Source organism: Chlorocebus sabaeus, chromosome 16 (assembly GCF_047675955.1).
Source record: "Chlorocebus sabaeus isolate Y175 chromosome 16, mChlSab1.0.hap1, whole genome shotgun sequence".
Lineage (NCBI taxonomy): Eukaryota > Metazoa > Chordata > Mammalia > Primates > Cercopithecidae > Chlorocebus > Chlorocebus sabaeus.
This window is the reverse complement of record NC_132919.1, coordinates 28,785,000-28,803,278: the sequence shown is the minus strand read 5'-3', so window position 1 is coordinate 28,803,278 and position 18,279 is coordinate 28,785,000. Positions and strand designations below refer to the sequence as shown.

The 18,279-nt window shown below is 48.8% G+C and overlaps 2 protein-coding genes across 5 annotated transcripts in view; both read right to left on the bottom strand.

The window, feature by feature from the left end:
* Positions 1 to 681: 681 nt before the first annotated feature.
* LOC140708623 (TBC1 domain family member 3B-like) lies at positions 682 to 7,497 on the bottom strand. 4 transcript variants are annotated; one of them, XM_073004821.1, is made up of 8 exons: positions 4,532 to 7,497; positions 4,324 to 4,390; positions 4,079 to 4,161; positions 2,404 to 2,443; positions 1,838 to 1,918; positions 1,284 to 1,391; positions 899 to 1,042; positions 682 to 788 (listed from the first exon to the last, which is right to left on the bottom strand). In XM_073004821.1, the coding sequence occupies exons 1-6, from the start codon at positions 4,636 to 4,638 to the stop codon at positions 1,383 to 1,385; spliced, it is 387 nt and encodes a 128-aa protein (XP_072860922.1). In that variant the 5' UTR covers positions 4,639 to 7,497; the 3' UTR covers positions 682 to 788; positions 899 to 1,042; positions 1,284 to 1,382. The 4 variants fall into 4 exon arrangements, with proteins under 4 accessions (XP_072860922.1, XP_072860921.1, XP_072860924.1 ...); XM_073004820.1 differs by having other exon boundaries at positions 1,284 to 1,918; XM_073004823.1 differs by lacking the exon at positions 1,838 to 1,918.
* Positions 7,498 to 11,057: 3,560 nt separating this feature from the next.
* The window catches only part of GOSR1 (golgi SNAP receptor complex member 1), an 80,651-nt gene continuing 73,429 nt past the window's right edge, over positions 11,058 to 18,279 (bottom strand). Inside the window, exon 8 of the mRNA XM_073004817.1 lies at positions 11,058 to 11,257. Coding sequence (XP_072860918.1) covers positions 11,167 to 11,257 — 91 coding nt within the window. The 3' untranslated portion in view covers positions 11,058 to 11,166. The remainder of the gene's footprint in view (positions 11,258 to 18,279) is intronic.

Genomic DNA, 18,279 nt, shown 5'->3' with positions numbered 1-18,279 from the left:
TGTTTCCCAGGCTGGTCTCAGACTTCTAGACTCAAGTGAACCTGAACCTCCTGCCTCGACCTCTCAGATTGCTAGGATTACAGGTGTGAGCCACCACACCTGGCCTAAATTTCTTATGTGCCATGGAACTGCAAAACATCATAATTAGGGGCAGCTGGATGGAAGGTGTAGGAGGTCACTATAGTGCCTTTTCAATATTTCTGTATATCTAAAATCATTTCAACAGGAAACATTTATTTAAAACATGAATGTTGTTATCCTTCCATGAGTGTAAAGTACAAAGGCAGGCTCATGGTGTCGTCAGAATTCAGAACTCTGGTAGCGGGACTTGGGGTGCTGGGAGGGGCTGGGCATGGCTGGCTTTGTGATCTGGGGGCTGGTGTGTTCCATCTGTGAATGTCTTTTGAGCTGCACACATTCAGAAGAGACAGGGACCCAGCAGCTCTGTTTAAAATAGTGGGAGAACCAAGGGCCCCCCACATCCAGGTCCGTTGGGAGCCGGGGCATCGAGATCCACTCCAGGAATCTCCAGGAACCCTGAGGTCCTCCCTGAGCCAGGGCCGGGCTGGGCACACCCTGAGTGCCCACAGGGTAGGTGTCTTCCTGGACAGCCCCACCAGGACAGGGTGTGGAAGGACCAGGTGCCCGTGGCGGGGAAGCTGACCAAATGCGCCACTGGAACCGGGCTGGTGGGCTGGGAGGGGCCTGCCTGTTCCCCTCGCAGAGGGTCTTCCTGCCATGTGAAGCCAGCACAGGCCTGGGTGCCGAGGACCCTTGCTCGGGTTTGGCTGAAAGGAAAACAGACGTGGTCAGGGTGAGCCTGACCCCTGGGCTGGGGAAGCAGGGCACTGCAGGGCAAGGAGGGTCCCTGAGCTAGGGTTTCCCTGTGCCCCCTTACCTGGTCATTCAACATCTGGAGAAGCCAGCCAAATGAGGAACCTTGTGCACATAGACCTTCCTTGTTGTGATAGGAGGAACAGAGGTGCTCAGGGACCCGTGGGCTGCCCTAAAAACCTCCCTTCCTCTTCCACAGTCAGCCCTTCTGGAAGGAAGGAAAGAAGGAAGGTTTCCTTCTGCAGAAAGCTGCTTTTTGACTTGTTTCTGAAGCTGGGGAGGGTCAACAGAGCCGAGCTCGCCTGTGGTGCCTATGTTACCGCCCATGCTCAGGATGTGCATCTGTCCACCTCACCCACCCCCCAAAGCGGGGCTTGACGTTCCCTCCAGCTGGAGACCTGGGCCACTGACATGGCCTGGCCTGTTTGTTGTACTCTGGCTGAGCGTACCTGGAATTTTCTGGGGTTTTTCACCTTGATTTCCTGAATGTTCAGGAGGACTGACCACACCTGCATCCAGACGTGCATGGGAATGCCCTTATACACTCGCTACATCAGCTGTGGGCAGAAAACGATCTGGTGTCACAGGCCCTGTGACAACCCCAGCGAGAACCAGAGCCTGAGGATTCTGGAAATCTTTGGTTTTGGCCCCATGATTCCTCAGTAGAGGTGACGTCAAGCTGGGACAGGGTCTCCCTTCCCAGGATTGAAAGAGTGGATGGGCACTCAGAGTCGGAACTCTGACCCGGATTCCTTCGGGTCACCAGGAGGCTTCCCTAACCCTGAGCTCCGGGTGTTCCCAGCCCTAGATACAGATTCCCTCCCAGCAAGGTGATGCTTGCATGAACAGGCAGCAAAGCTGGCGACCAGGCCTGCAGTCCTCTGGGTGAGGACAGTGTGTCACCTGCCCTCTGACAGGTTTACGGTGCCAGGTCACAGCCATGGGTGCCTGTCCCCTGTCTCTGCAGAGAGTGGTTCCCGGGGCCTCTCCCTCCACACATGACCTTTTTACTGTTCTTATATGTCTCCCATTGTCCCAGCATTTTCATCCACTTGCTCTTGCGTCTCATCTCCTGCCTCATTTGCTGTCAAATGAGGAATGTTGGAGTTAGCGGAGCTGCCAGGCTTCCTGGAGTCGCCCGTGGATGCTGGGTCTTGGGCTCTGAAGCCCTGGTGGGACCCAGCTGGAAGGAGCCGGGGAAGGGCAGACCCTAAGGGCTGAGAGACTTTGAGCAAATGAGCGCCAGTGGGCTGGCTTTGGGTCCCCGGGACGTGCCCTCCTGGGGCCACAGACACACCAGTCGTAAGTCAGACCCCAGCCTCTAGGTGGTGACCTGACACAAGTGGGCAGCCACCCCCAAGCCACAAATGTGATTCTCACTTTGGAATTTCATCAAACTGCAAGAGATACAGCAACCTGGGGTCAGGTCCAGCAGGGACTGCTGCACCTCCCAGTGACAGCGTGTTGCCCTCACCCGCCGCTGCCCAGGCCCACTGCCTCCTCCGCCTTATCAATGACCCCCCGGGTCCCCCTGTCCCTGGACCAGTCCCCCAAGCATCAGGCTCTTACCTTTGCCTCCCGGGCGCTGACAGGGGGCAGCTTCGTCTCACTGTAAGGCAACCCAGGCAGAGCTGAGGACCTGCACAGAGCCTGGAGCCGTCCAGGTCAGGGAGTCGACCCCCAGAAAGGACTGGCTCTGTCCCATCCAGCTCAGGGCTCAGCCCAGGAGAAGGCACAGGGAAGGGAGGACAAGGGTCTTCCTGTGGGGCTGACTCCCAGGAGGGGCAGGACCTGGGAGAATAGGAAGTGTGGGGCCAGCCTGGGCGGGGTTACTGGGGCCCCTGGCGTGGGGGCTGGTCAGGCTGCACAATGGGGCTGCCTGTCCTGGACTCAAGGTGGTGCTTTCTGCTGGAGCTGAGAAAGGTCAGGCCTGAGATGGGATGGGGGCCGCCCAGGGTGGGTGACCGGGCCCTGACAGGAGTCCCTTAGGGAGTGACCACGTGATGTAGACCCACCAGGTTCTAGGGAGCCTACCCTGAGACCTGCCCAGTGCACCCAGGGTGCACCCAGGGCCCATCCCACCTGACATTCCCAAGGCCCTCGCAGGGTATGACCTCCCAGTGTCCACCTGCCTCTCCCTGCACCTGAGCCACACACCTTACGTTTCAGAAGTGGCACCGCTCATCAGCTTCCTCCCACCCTACCTCCCCGGGATCCTCTGTCTCCGCATCCTATAATCCCTGAGGGATGGGCTCTAGGCTGGGCTCCTCTTTGTTTTTTATTTTTTATTTTATTTTATTTATTTTTATTTTTTTGAAATGGAGTCTCCCTCTGTCACCCAGGCTGGAGTGCAGTAGCGTGATCTCAGTTCACTGTAAGCTACGCCTCCAGGGTTCACGCCATTCCCCTGCCTCATCCTCCTGAGTAGCTGAGATTACAGGCATGTGCCACCACACCCGGTTAATTTTTTGTATTTTTAGCAGAGACAGAGTTTCACCATGTTAGCCAGGATGGTCTCGATCTCCTGACCTTGTGATCTGCCTGCCTCGGTCTCCCAAAGTGCTGAGATTACAGGCATGAGCGACCACAGCCAGCCCTAGGCTCTTCTTACCTGGCCCCAGATCCCTTCCCAGCACCAGACCCAGGGCCATTAGCCTCAAGATCTGCTGCCTCCCTGGCCTCTCCATGAGATGCCCAGAACGGGCACTGCCCATCGTCTCCCCCATTCCCTAGGGCCACAGGCCCCACTGTCTCCATGCCTTTCCCCCTTCCCCATGGGGACAGTGAGGGCTGTAGCTCTAGGGAAATGGGGGAGGACAGGGGCAGGTGGGCCCTCAGAGACCAGAGACCTGCTGGACAATAGGCCCGAGGCTGGGCCAGGCATCCCCTCACCCTGTGGCCACAACCCTTGGATCTCACTGGGGTTGTCTCCAAGTGGACAGGGCCAACCCTCAGGCTGCCCCGCTCCTCTTGTGCTGACTTGGAGACAGAACTGCTGAGAGCCCAGGGGCCTGACCTAGCCCAGTCTCCATTCCCACCCGCTCCCTAGATGGTCCCCGCACTTCTAGCCTAACAGCAACCTGGGGCTGGACCTGCAGGGGAGCCAGGGAGGAGTTCTGACCCTGGAAAGGAGGTTGACCCGACCCGGTGAGACAGTCCTGCCTCAGAAAGGCCTTTCTAAAAGCAAACCCATCCCTGAGCTGAGACAGGTGCTTTAGGGGTGAGGGGAGCACAGAGGACTCACTGCACAATCCCAAAGCGATCAATGCTGTTGTAGATTCCAACAGGCTCAGGCCCCATGTCCTCTGGCAGCCCAGCTCGGTGTCCCTGTAACCCAGAGGCAGCCTTGGTGAGGGGTCCAAGGTAAAGGGTGCAAGGGCCTGTGGGTAGTGGCCACCCGTGCCCACCCTGTGCTCCTAATGAGCCCAGGACCCTTTGACCAGGGCGCACTGGAAGAGGCCTCCCTCCAAGGAGCAGACCGACCTGTACCTTCTCATAGTTCATAATGATGTCCTCTCGCTCCTCCGAAGTATCTGCGTCCTCTACCATGTCTATCCTGTGAGACAAAAACGTCTAAAGGTTACACCGTACCTGAGAACTTCGGCGAACACCCGGCTCCCAGATGCTGCCTGGCTGCGTAACCCCCCATTCCACCACTGCCCTCAGGTAAAAAGGCGCCAGACCCAGTGGCCCACACCTGCATGGGTCTCCGGAGTCTGAAGCTCCAAGCAGGGGTGGGCATCTTCCCAAGGACTTGAGGACAGTGCGACCTGTACAGAGAGTCCTGTTGTCCCCAAATGCCATGAAATGGGGACACACCTGCCCTGGCAGTTTCAATGGTGTCCACCTGCCAAGGGTGAAGGGTCCGTGATGGGCTATTCCCGGGATGTGGAGGGAGACTGGGGAGAGGGACCAGAGGTCTCTGTACAATCGGCCTCCTGGGATGCTCAGGACCACAGAGATGCTCAGTTTCCTACGGGGAACAAGATCTCTCCTGACTGCTCGGTTCTGCTCCACTCATCACTTGGGCTACCGTGACCCTTCAGTCTGAACAGTGAAGCCACTTTAGGAACAACAGGTTTAGGGGATGAAAATAAGCTACTGTCTCCAAAGCAGTCTCTGTGCTTGTGGAAACCACGTCTCTCGGGGAGGGTCTGTGGACTCCACCATTCTGAGGTGTCCATACAGGACGGGGCCTCATTGTCCTGGGTCACTGAGGAAGGACAGTGGGTCCTTGGTCCTGGGGAACACCTAGATGCATCGTCCCTCCTGGGAACACTTGGAGCAGAAGGAGGGCAAGGCTTGGATAGGACCAGACAGAGAAAGAAATACTTGGGGACAACCCCAGTTCCTGGACCCCTTTGAACAGGATGGAAGATAGTCTCCCTCCAGCCAGCTCTCCAGGGCTCCTTCATTTTCCACAGCTGCTCAAAGGCAGAAGGCTCCCCATGCCACTCCCGGACAAGCGACCATGTGTGTCCAGTGGGTCTCACAGGGACCATCAGGACCCAGCTTAGGCCCCAGACATGTTCTGAGGACCCTCCCCTCCTTCCCACCCACAGTGGACCCATCCCAGTGGCTCTGCCAAGGCCAGGCTCTGCCTCCTCGGGATCGGAAACCCTGGACAGATTTGGGATCTAGGACAGGGAGACCACAGGATTCAGGCCTTAAGTCCAGCCCTGCACAGGGCAGAGCTGAGAGCAAAACCCAGGGTCATGTCAGGATTCCCGGGTCGATTACTGCCTCTGACACCAGACGTCTCAGTTGTCAAATAGGTACATTTGGGAACAGCACCTACCCTATGGAGGCACCGTGAGGACGAAAGAGACAATCGTCTACACAGGCAGTGCAGAATGGGTGCCCGGTGAGTGCTCGGGATGACCCTCCTCAGCAGGTGCCCAGAGGCCAACACAGCCCACCCCACAGCCATTGTCCCCAAGTCAGCATGGAGGGAAGAGAGCAGGTCATACTCACCTGATTCTGATGAATCAGCTGGCCTGTGAGAAAACCTGTGAGTTCACAGAGCTGCTCCAGTGTGTGTGTGTAGCTGCTGTAGAACACAGAGGCAGGCTGGAGAGCGGATGGGTGCTAAGCACCAGTGACATTCTGAGGTCGTGGCACGCATCACAGTAGGGCCTTGCCTGGGTCAGCAGGGCCCAGAGTCAACATCCTCCACTGCCTGAGGCATCAACATGCCTGCCTACAGTGTGTATGTGCACACATGTATGTGGGTAAACACATCTGTGCATGCGTGTATTGCTTCTCTTGCCATGCTTGGCTGCCCCACTCATGTGCACCCAATTCCTCATCACTGTCGCCCCCAGGGCCCAGGGCCAGAATCAGATCATCCATGGGTGCTCCCTGACCTCAGCCCTCCCCGCCCAGGGTGGTCCTGAGACACACATGGGGTGGAGGGAAGTGACTGCTGCTGTTGAATCTCAGAATAAAAGTGCTAATACTATTACCTAATGCTTTTTTTAGTATCTCTAATGGTCTTTTCAAAATATTATCTCTAGTGATATCTCTTTTTTTATTTCTGGTATTTTAACTGGGTACTTCTCTCCATGACCCTTGGTTATTCCAGCTAGAGGATCCTGCGGGGAAAGTGCCCGGCACACAGTAGGGCCTCACTCTTCTAGACATGTTTTCTAAAGTCTGGCTCATCTGTCCTTCTGCCCAGGGCCTAGGGGCTGCCAAATTCCAGGGAACAGAAAGAGCTTGGGATAAAAAGAACAGTTAAGGGGAGGGCTTTGACCTGGGCTGAGTCTGCCTGTGCCATCCAATCCTAGAGCCTCAAGTCCTGAGACAGAGCATCCAGATGCCCCAGTGCAGGGCCCTCCTGATCGACACCTGTTTCCCTGTACTCATTAGCAACCTCACCCACCCTACTCTCAAAGCACACTTGGCCCTCATATCCAGAAGCTCTGCATCTGTGGATTTAGCCAACAGCAGATGGAAAATATTCAGAAATGAAATTGGATGCTTATGATTCCACTGAACATGTGCAGACTTTGTTCTTGTCATCATTCCCTAAACAATACAGTATCACAACATGTATGTAGCATCTGCATTGTATTACATATCATCAATAATCTAGAAATGGTCTAATGTATACGGGAGGATGTGCATAGGTTATATGTAATTACTCAGCCATGTCATATCAGAGACTTGAGCATCCATGGATTTTGGCATCCCAGGCGACCCTAGAACTAATCATCCATGGATACCAAGGGGTGACTGTATAAACTCACTCAGGAAGGCTTCTCATTGGAGGAAGGGCCCAGTTCAGGACAGACAGGGGCATCCTCCCTGGACTACTGTCCATTCATCCACCCATTCACCCATTGGCCCCCCACTCTAGGACTGTCCCAGTGACAGCCCTAGCAAGTGGAGACAAGAAAAAATACCAGCTCACGTTGTTCAGCTTTGAGGTCTTGGAAGAAGTTGCACCAGTGTGACAATAGGGGGTCAGTATGAGAATAGGGGGTCAGTTTCCTACAGGATCCAGAGAGCATATCAGGCAGCCTCGGGGTGAGGAAAGGAGCCCGGCCTCTCCAGCAGCCGCACAGGCCTGCAGTAGGATGGGGCTGGGGTTGACCATGTGGATCACTTGGGCCTCATGAGGGGAAAAGAAAGACCAGAGGCAGAGGAGAAGCATGGGGGCAGTTGGTGGCCTAAGGAGAAGATGCTTCAGGGAAGGGGTCTGTATTAGTTTGTTTTCACACTGCAATAAAGAAATACTTGAGACTGGGTAATTTATAAAGGAAAGAGGTTTAACTGACTCGCAGTTCAGGGAACTTACAATCGTGGCAGAAGGCAAAGGGGAAGCAGCACCTTCTTCACAAGGCGGCAGGAGGGAGTGAGTGGAGAACCCCTTCTCTAAGAGAATAAAACCTTTGACCACTGCTCTTCCTTAGTGGATTTTGTTTGTCTTCTGATGAACTGTGATGTCTCGTCTATCATTTTCCTAGGCTCAAGGATCCACCAAAAGCTGACGCTTCTTTTGGGGAGGCTCTGCAGTGTCTTCTTCTCAACTGGCTCCCCAGGAAGCTTGTAAACTTGGTTTGCACCTTAAGCAGCCAGGTACACGCCGGGGCTCTGCTTCTGTCTTTCACTAAGAGGGAGAGCCAAGAAAGAGACTGAAGCATGCTCTGTAGAGAAGACACTGGTGCAAATGCCAGGAGAATGAGGGGCCTGAGTTGTCTTCATTCCCCTTAAAAACACGCATTCCCTCCCATGCCACCTTAGTGAGGACATGAAGCACAGTGAGTGTGTCTGTGAGTGTATGTGTGCAGGTATATACACGTGTATATGTTTATGTGCATGTGTGCATGTGTGTGCATGTGCATGTGTGTATGCATGTGTACATGTCTGTATGCATATGTGCATGTGTGTGGTGCAGGGATATAAGGTGGACCAGATGTGGGAGCGCAGCTCCAGCTCCAAGCTGAACGTCTGTCTGTTAGAATGGTTTAGATTCCCTGGACCACAGCAAGATAGTGTTTTCATGTGAATTCATTTTTCTTAGCATTGAAGCCCATATTTTTAGCAGCATGTAAACCTTAAGTTGCTTAACTATTCTTAGAAGCATTTACACCAGTAGTCCCCAACCTTTCTGGTCCCAGAGACCAGTTTCATGGAAGACAACTTTTCCACGAACCAGGGAGAAGGGGAAGGGATGATGCAGAGATGATTCAAGCCCATTACATTTATTGTGTGCTTTATTTCTATTATTATTTCACTGTAACATATAACGAAACAATTACACAACTCACCATAATATAGAATCAGTGGAAGCCCTGAGCTTGTTTTCCTGTAACTACATGGTCCCATCTGGGGGTGACGGGACACAGTCACAGATCATCAGGCATTAGGATCTCATAAGGAGCACGCAGTCTAGATCCCTGGCATGCGCAGTTCACAGTAGGGTTCACGCTCCTATGAGAATCTAACGGCACCGCTCCTCTCACATGAGGCAGAGCTCATGCCGTAATGGAGCTCAATGTGAGGGATGGGGAGCAGCTGTTTCTACAGATGAAGCTTTGCTCACTGGCTGGCTGCTCACCTCCTGCTGTGCAGCCTGGTTCCAAACAGGAGGGAACCCCTGTTTTATCCAGTAAGATAAATCCATTATGTAAGTTGATAATATTCGCCCTGCACCACCCAAATTATCTTGCATAGCTACACCCCATACCTACACCCACCCAAGGGTCCCGTAGTGCACTTTGGGAGCTGTAGACAGCCTGGAGCTCCATTGCACACTCCACCTCTTCACCATCTGTGGGCTAACAGGCTGCGTTAGTTTCCTAGGGCTGTTTTACAGGACCACAGACTGGGCACCCTCAACAACAGAATCTTACTGTCTCGCAGTCCTGGAGGCCATGAGTCCAAGGTCAAGGTGTCAGCAGGGTGGGCTTCTTCTGAGGCTGTGCAGGAAGGCTCTGTTCCAGGACCATCTCCTAGCATGTTGGTGGCCATCTTCTCCTTATGACTCTTCATTAAGGGTGATTACGTTGAGGGCTCAGAAGAGAAAGTCTGGACAGAATGTTGGAGCATATGGAGGGGGTCGGGCATGGTGACTCACACCTGAAATCTTAGCACTTTGGGAGGCCGAGGCGGGAGGACTGCTTGAGGCCAAGAGTTCAAGACCAACCTGGCCAAGATAGCAAGACAAAGTCTCAAAAAAAAAAAAAAAAAAAGAATATGGAAAGGAAAGGTCATTCTGATGAAGTCTCAGACTCAGATGGAAATAAAGAAGAGGTAAATGGAAACTGGAAGAAAGGTGAGTGACGCTTGCCATAAAGTGGCAAAGCACTAGTGTTTAGTGGAAGGCAGAACTTGTGAGTGATGAAACTGAAATTTGGCAGAAGAAATATCTAAGCAAATAAAGTATTGAAGGAGCGGCATGATTCTTTTGAAGGTTTATAGGAAAATGAAAGAAAAGAGGAATGATTTAGAGACAGAACTTATAATCAAAAGGGAAGCAGAACTTAAAGATCCGGGAAATTTTTAGCCTTCTCAGTCTGTCCATATTGAACAGATAAGAAAGTGTGTTTGGGAGAGAACACGTGGATGTGGGTCAGGAGGCCTGCGTGGATCAGGGCTGGGCTCCTCACAAGGACAATGGAAGAGCGACCCTGAAGGTATTTTGTAGATCACTCAGGCTGCACTCTCATCACAGGTCCATGGTGCCAGGGCACTGACGGGAGTACGGTTTCCAAGGTGGGCCCTGGGGACCTTGGGGCTTGCTGTCCAGCACTCCCTGAAGGCACTGGTTCCCATATTGTGCTGTGGTGCTTTCCTTGGCTGCTCCAACTGTTGCTCAATGGGCCCTGGTGGAGTGGGGAACATGATGTCACCCCTCCAGAGGGTACAGACAGAAAACTCTTCAGCAGCATCCACATGGTGCTCATTCTGCAGGTGCACAGAGTGCAATAGCTGTGGGACATGGCTGCCTCCACCTACATTTCAAAGTATGTCCCAGAAAGCCTTGGGGTCAGGCAGAGAACTGCCACAGGGGAGGGACACCACAGAATGTCCCCACTAGGGCAATGCCCAGCAGAGCTGTGGGGAGGAGGCTAGCCCCAAGATTCCAGGATGGTAGAGCCAGCAGTGTGCAAGGCCACCCTGGGAGAGCCTCAGGCATCAAACTCCAACATGTAAGAGCTGCTGCCTGGGCTGCACCCAGCAAAGCCATGGGGGAAGGGCCACCTGAAGCCCTGGGCCGCCCAACCACATCCTAGTATATCTGGAACATGGGCCATGGAGTCAAGGAAGGTTCTCAAGTTTTAAGATTAAATGTTCTTTTCCCTGTTGGGTTTTGGACTCACTTGGAACAACCACCACCAAAACCACCAAAAGCTGAAAGCAAAAAACACAAAATAAACACCTTAACCCTATCCCTCCATTTAATGCAATTCAGGACTCCCACCAAGAAGAATTTCTCCATTTCTCAGTAAAGCTTAAGGGCTGGTATTCAAACCCGCCTATAAGCGATGCTATTTCTTTTCCTTAGGTAATTATTTTCCCAGAACTCTTTGAAAAACAATTAAAATATTTTTGACCAAAAAATTAAACACATAAAGGAGACCATCTAGGCCTTTGCAGCATGTACCTCCGAACTCTTCCAGCCTCTACTCATTATCCACTTCCACATTTTTGCATATTTTTTAGAGTAGCATTCTATGTCCTGGTATCAAAAATCTATGCGAGTTTGCTAGGGCTACCGTAACAATATACCACAGATGGAGGTCTCAAATAACAGAAATATTCTTTCTCACAGTTCCGGATCCCAGAAGTCCAAGACGAAAGTATCAGCAGAATTGGTTTCTTCTAAGGCCTGGCTCCTTGGCTTGTAAGTGGCCACCCTCTTGTCTGTGCCTCCATGTGGTCTTCGGTCGGCGTCTGGGTCCTCATCTCCTCTCTTTATAAGGACACCAGACAGATTGGATGAGGGCTCATCCATATGACCTCATTTCCCCTTAATTACACCTTTAAAGGCCCCATCTCAAAACACAATCCCATTCTGAGGCACTTGGGGTTAGGACTTCAACATATCAGTTTGGGGGTGGGGGACACAATTCAGCCCATAACACCCGACTTCTGTGCCTCCAAAACTGCTGAGGCAGAAGAAACGATGGGGTGGTTCGCCACGGTCCCTTCAAAGCTTCTGCCCAGAAATGGCACCTGTGACTTCTGCTCCACTTCACTGCTAACAGCGGGTAACAAGGTTCACTTCAAAGGGATAGGGAGGTGCTCTCCTACCATGGATTTAAATATAAGACCTCAAACTATAAAAATCCTAGAAGAAAACCTAGGAAATATCCTTCTCTACATCAGCCTTGCCAAAGAATTTTTGGCTAAGTCTCCAAAAGCAACTGCAACAAAAATAAAAAGTGACAAGTGGGACCTAAGTAAATTATGTTGTAAATCAATAAATGTGATTGACTTATTGAATCAGTAAATGTGTATTTATTGATTATAAATTTTATACACTTTATATCTATAATAAAGAGTTTCTGCATAGCAAAAGAAACCATCAACAGAGTAAACAGACAGCCTACACCACAGGAGAAAATATTCACAAGCTAGGCACCCAACAAAGGTCTAATATCCAAATCTATAAAAAACTTAAACAAATCCACAGGCAAAAAAAACGCCAAATAACCCCACTACAAAATGGGCAAAAGACATGAAAAGACACTTCTCTAAAGAAGACATACAAGTGGACAACAAGCATATGAAAAAATGCTCATCATCACTAATCATTAGACAAATGCAAATCAAAACCACATGAGATACCATCTCACACTAGACAGAATGGCTGCTATTAAAAAGCCAAAAAACAACAGGCACTGGTGAAACCATGGAGCAAAGGCAATGCTTACACACTGCTGGTGGGAATGTAAATTAGTTCAGCCACTGTGGAAAGCAGTTTGGAGCTTTCTCAAAGAACAGAGCTAACATTTCACCCAGAAGTACTATTACTGGGTATATAACCAAAGGAATATAGATCATTATACCAAAAAGATGCATGCACTCATACATTCATCATCACACTATTCTCTATAGGGAAGACATGGAACCAACCTAGGTGTCCATCAATGATTGAGTAGATGAGAAAAATGTAGTACATATACGCCATGGAATACTACATCACCACAGAAAATAATGAAGTCATGTTCTTCTCAGCAACATGGATGCAGCGGGAGGCCATAATCCTACATGAATTAAGACAAGAACGTAATACTAAATACCACATGTTCTCAAGTGGGAGAGTGGGAGCTAAACACTGAGCCCATGTGGTCAAAAACATGGGAAAACTGGACACTGCAGACTACTGGAAGGGGGAGGCTACGGGATGAAAAACTATCTACTGGGTACGAGGCTCACTACCTAGATCCAATATACTCATGTAACAATCCTACACCTGTACCCCCCTCTATCTAAAATAAAAGCCGAAATTTAAAACAATATTGCTAAAAATGCTAAAAAATTTTTCAGCGAGTTGTAATCTTTTTGTTGGTAGAGGGTCTTGCCTCAATGTTTATGGCTGTTGACAGGTCAGAATGATGACTGCTGAAGGTGGGTGTGTGCTGTGGCAATTTCTTAAAATAAAACAACAAGGAAGTCTGCTGTATCCACTGACTCTTCCTTTGATGAAAGATTTCCCTGTAGCATGTGACGCTATTTGATAGCATTTTTCCTACAGTAGAACACCTTTCAAAATTGGAGTCAATCCTCCCAAACTCTGCCACTGCTTTATCAACTAAGTTCATGTCATATTCTAAGTCTATGGTTATCATTTGGACAGTGTTCACAGCATCTTCACCACAACTAGTTTCTATCTCAAGAAACCACTTTCTTTGCTCATCTGTAAGAGGCAACTCCTCATCAGTTCCAGTTTTCTCATGAGACTGCAGCAATACAGTCACATCTTCAGGCTCCACATCTAATTCTAGTTCTCTTGCTATTTCCATCACATTTGCAGTTACTTCTTCCACTGATGTCTTGAATCCTTCGTCATCCATGAGAATTAGAATCAACTTCTTCCAAACTACTGTTAATGTTGACATTTTGACCTCTTCCTATGAATCCTGAACGTCATGAATGCCACCTAGAATATTGCTTCTTTCCAGAAGATTTCAATTTACTTTGCTCAGGTCCATCAGAGAAACCACTATCTATGGCAATATCAGCCTCCTTGTGTACCTTTATCAGAGTTCTTCAGTAACCAGGTGGATTATCAATGAGCAGGAATATTTTGAAAGGTATAACTACATCTCCCAAGCAGTGGGTCCCAACAGTGAGCTTAAACTATTCTGCAAACCATGCTGTTAACAGAAATGCTGTCATCCAGGCTTTGTTGTTGCAAACAGCACATACAGAGTAGATTCAGCTTCATTCCTAAGGGCCCTGGTAGTTTTGGAATGGTAAGTGAACACTGGATTCCAATTCTAGTCACCAGCTGCGTGCACTCCTGAAACGAAGGTCAGCTTGTCCTTTGAAGTTCTGAAGCCAGGCCTTGACTTCTCCTATCCAGCTGTGGGAATCCTAGACGGCAGCTTCTCCCAGTAGAAGGCTGTTTGGTTTACATAAAAATCTCTTGCTTAGTGTAGTGCAACCTTCATCAGTGATCCTAGCTAGATCTTCTGGATAAGTTGCTGCAGCTTCTGCATCAGCACTTGCTGCTTCTCCTTGCACTTTTATGTTATGGAGACAGCTTCTTTCCTTAAACCCCATGAACCAAAATCTGCTAGCTTTAGACTTTTCTTCTGAAGCTTCCTCACCTCTCTCTGTCTTCATAGAATGGAATAGAGGTAGGGTCTTTCTCTGGATTAGGCTTTGGCTTAAGGAAATGTTGTAGATTGGTTAATCTTCTATCTAGACCACTCAAACGTCCTCCAATATTAGCAATAAGGTGGTTTCACTTTCTTGTCATTTATGGGTTCACTAGGGTGGCATTTGTAATTTCCTTTAAGAGCTTTCCCTTTACATTCACAACTTAGTGACCTGGTACAAGGGGCCCAACTTTTGGCCTATCTCGGCTATAGACGTGCCTTCCTCACTATCCTTAGTCATTTCTAGTTTTTGATTTAAAGTGAGGTATGTGCAACTCTTTCTTTCATTTGAACACTGAGTGGCCATTGCAGGTTGTTAAGTGACCAGATTTCAATATTGTTGTGTCTCAGGGAAGAGGGAGGGCCAAGGAAAATGGGAGAGATGGGGTAATGGCTGGTTGGAGGGGCAATCAGACACACAACATTTATCAATGAAGTTTGCTATCTTAGATGGGCACAGTTCATGGAGCTCCAAAGCAGAGACAACTATAACATCAAAGGTCATCAATCAATCACAGATCACCATAACAGATAGAATAACAATGAAAATGCCTGAAATATCGTGAGAAGATCCAAAATGTGACTCAGAGGCACGCAGCACATGCTGTTGGAAAAATGGCGTCGATGAACTTGCTCGAGGCAGGGTTGCTACACTATCAATTTGCAAATTGTGTTTTTAGTATTTGGAAAGCACAAGAGATCACAGCACAATATAACAAGGCATGCCAGGAATTGTTAAACTGCATTGTTAGGGACCAATGACAAGAAAAAATGGTCTTACATGTTCAGTACAAATGCAACCATTATTTTAAAAAATATTCTCCATCCACGATAGGTTGAATCCAGGGATGTGGACCCCCAACTGTACATGATTTCAGCAAATGCATTTGAGTATCTAGTGACAGAATTCTGTATTTTGTTCTTTCCTATTATTTTAATGACTCATTTTAGCAGAGTTCCTAATATTGCCTCTCTGCAAGTCTATAACCCTTCATAGGCCAATCTTACCCAGGAACCCAGATACAATACAGGCAAACAAATAAACAAACAAACAAAAAACAAATGGAATCACAATGCAGAAAAGGACCCACTTGATATAGCTCAAAAATGCAAACTTGGCTGAAGTAGACATTTTTGTAATGCAAAAATGTTGTATTAAAATGTCTATACATACAATGTGATTCCAATCAAAATCATGTATTATTTCTGAAACTTAACACAATAACTGTAATATTTATATGTTGAAGAAAAGCCAAAGCACCTGAAAAGAACAAATTGGATGAGTACGTCTTATCAAATAGTAGGCTGTGTTAGGTATAAAGCCATAGTACTTATGTCATTATGATGCAGGGAAGGAAAAATTAATGAATGGAATAGAATGGACAGTTCCAATAGTAACATTTGTATACAGGAATTTGATTAACGTCAACATTGTAGATTAGTGGGAAAGAATTTTTCCACAAACTGTGCTGGCATAACTGACTATCCAGATGGAAGGAAATGAAATTGCACCTCTACAACATGCTACATAATGACTCCTAAACATTCTATGATGAATGGAGAAGGTAAATTTCCAGGGCCAAGGGAAAGCTACAGGAGTACATGGGTAATTTCTCTAAGGAATGTGACTGCAATGTACAGATCATTCTCACAGGGTCCCTGAAGGTAAGGACAGTGCCTCAGGTAGAAAACTCAGCGGCGGAAAGAAAAACACAGCAACTGAGATCCAAAAAAAAGACAAGACTCAGGAGGAAAATGTTCATAGTAATGATGGCCTAAGGTCTTTGAGGACCAGCATAATTGAGCTCAGAGAGTGATACTGTTCTCTACGCAGCCAGGCTTCAGATAGTCATAGGGAAGGTCTAGCTTCTAATTTTGGGCCACAATTTCCCTTTCCAGATTGTCCAGATCTGTTTAAAATTGTCTCAGCACAGCTTTGGGCTCAGGGCCTAAGACATATTCTTCTTTCTGATGCTCAAGGGGGTACCTGGGGCAGAAAGAGGATGAATGAGCTCCTAGTTCCAAGACACAGGGACCCAGAATCCAGCCCTGCACCCTGACATCTCCTCTGTAGTCTCAAAGGTCCCCTTTCACCACGTCCACCTGCCGCCAGCTCAGAAGCCACGTGATGCCCATTTGAACATAGGACTGCCAGACATCAGGGAGTGACCTCATCACTGTGGGCCTTGTCACATCCTCCTTGGTGGTGGGTGAGGGCATCCTCACTGAGCACGGGCCATTAGGGATCAAGGCATACCAGTCAAGCTAGAAGGGGAACCTGAATGCACCCTGAACCTTGATGTGTGGACACTAGCCTCCAGCTGTCTCTTCCAGAACCCCCAGTCCAGACACCTGCCCTGACGGATGCAGGCTTTTGTTTATCCACACCTGGCCCTCGTTGATGGCTGCATGCTGGGCAGTGCACATGAAGATGTACATGGCGAGGAAATGGCAGAGCTGAGCCCGAGACTGGAAGGAGGCAGGGAAACCTAGGAGAAGAATGAGCCAACTTTACAGTCCACAGCCCCAGAAGGGATATGAAAATAAATCCTCATGTCCTGGGACATCCAAGCCTTAGAATTAATGAGTGTTTAGGCCGGGTGCGGTGGCTCACACCTGTAATCCCAGCACTTTGGGAGGCTGAGGCAGGCAGATCACGAGGTCAGGAGATAGAGACCATCCTGGCCAACACGGTGAAACCACATCTCTACTAAAAAAAAATACAAAAAATTAGCTGGGCGTGGTGGTGGGCACCTGCAGTCCCAGCTACTCGGGAGGCTGAGGCAGGAGAATGGCGTGAACCTGGGAGGCAGAGCTTGCAGTGAGCCGAGATCGTGCCACTGCACTCCAGCCTGGGCGACAGAGTGAGAAAAAAAAAAAAAAAGAATTAACGTGTGTTTATTCACGCATTCAAAAAGTATACAACTGCTATGTACCAGGCACTCTCCAGGCATTGGGAATATGTTGGTATATAAAAGTAACAAAACTTCCTGCCCTTTCAGAATTCAGATTCTAATAGAGAAGAAAGAGCATACATAGAATCATTAAAAATTAAAATTACACATAGTATGTTAGGGATAAGAATAGAAATAAAGCAGCAAAAGGAGGTATGAACAGTCAGAAAGGATCGCTGGTAATTTTGTTAAGGGAGCAAGCCTCAATGACAATCATCTGCAAAGCAGGGAGTGCTGTGGTTGGAGCACAGGCTGTGGCATCAGCTCTGGGTACAGTCCTGGCCCTGCTGCTGCCCAGCTGCATCCTCTTGGACCTGTTGCTCACTCTCTCTGAGCCTCAACATTTGCCTCTGAAAGTGGGGATAATATTAATTACCTTATACATCAGATGATATAAAGCCCCTTAGTACATTATAGCTATGATTATTATGGTAGATTTTGAAGGATGAGGAAATCTGAGAGGCTGTGTGATGGTCAAATGTTCCCTGTTAAAAAATAGTTTAAAATGAGGGAATAATAGGAGACAAAAGGAAAATGGGCAAAACGATTTTAAAAGGGTCCACACAAAAGAAAACGTCCATGTGGCTACTCAGCCTAGGAAAAGGTGCTCAGATCCACTGGTCATAGAGAGAATGCGAGTTCAACTCACAACATGATAATGCAGCATATTCACCACAACAGCTAAAATGAAAAAGACAGAAAATGCCAAGTATGGTCGGGGGCGGTGGCTTACGCCTTTAATCCTAGCACTTTGGGAGGCTGAGATGGGTGGATCACTTGAGGTCAGGAATTCAAAACCAGCCTGGCCAACATGGTGAAACCCCATCTCTACTAAAAATACAAAACAATTAGCTGGGCATGGTGGCGGGCACCTGTAATCCCAGCTACTCAGGAGGCTGAGGCAGGAGAATTGGTTGAACCTGGAAGGTGGAGGTTGCAGTGAGCTGAGTTCATGCCACTGCACTCTAGCCTGGGTGACAGGGTGAGTCTCTGTCTCAAAAAACAAAACAAAACAAAACAAAACGAAAAACAAGAACAGAAAAGAAAATGCCAAGTATTTGAGAGGATGTGAAGCAACTGTAACTCATACTCTTCTGGAAAAAGTGGAAATTGCTGGAACTACTTAAACTTGTCAGTAACTGCTAACAGTG

What these genes read in the sequence shown, in the direction of transcription:
- LOC140708623 (XM_073004820.1), bottom strand. Translation starts at nt 4,638, where the DNA reads ATGGCATTTGGGGACAACAGGACTCTCTGTACAGGTCGCACTGTCCTC. An exon ending in GACTCCGGAGACCCATGCAG is followed by an intron (nt 4,391 to 4,531) that starts GTGTGGGCCACT and finishes TTTGTCTCACAG; the next exon opens with GATAGACATGGTAGAGGACG. An exon ending in TCAGCGCCCGGGAGGCAAAG is followed by an intron (nt 1,919 to 2,403) that starts GTAAGAGCCTGA and finishes CTCATTTGACAG; the next exon opens with CAAATGAGGCAGGAGATGAG.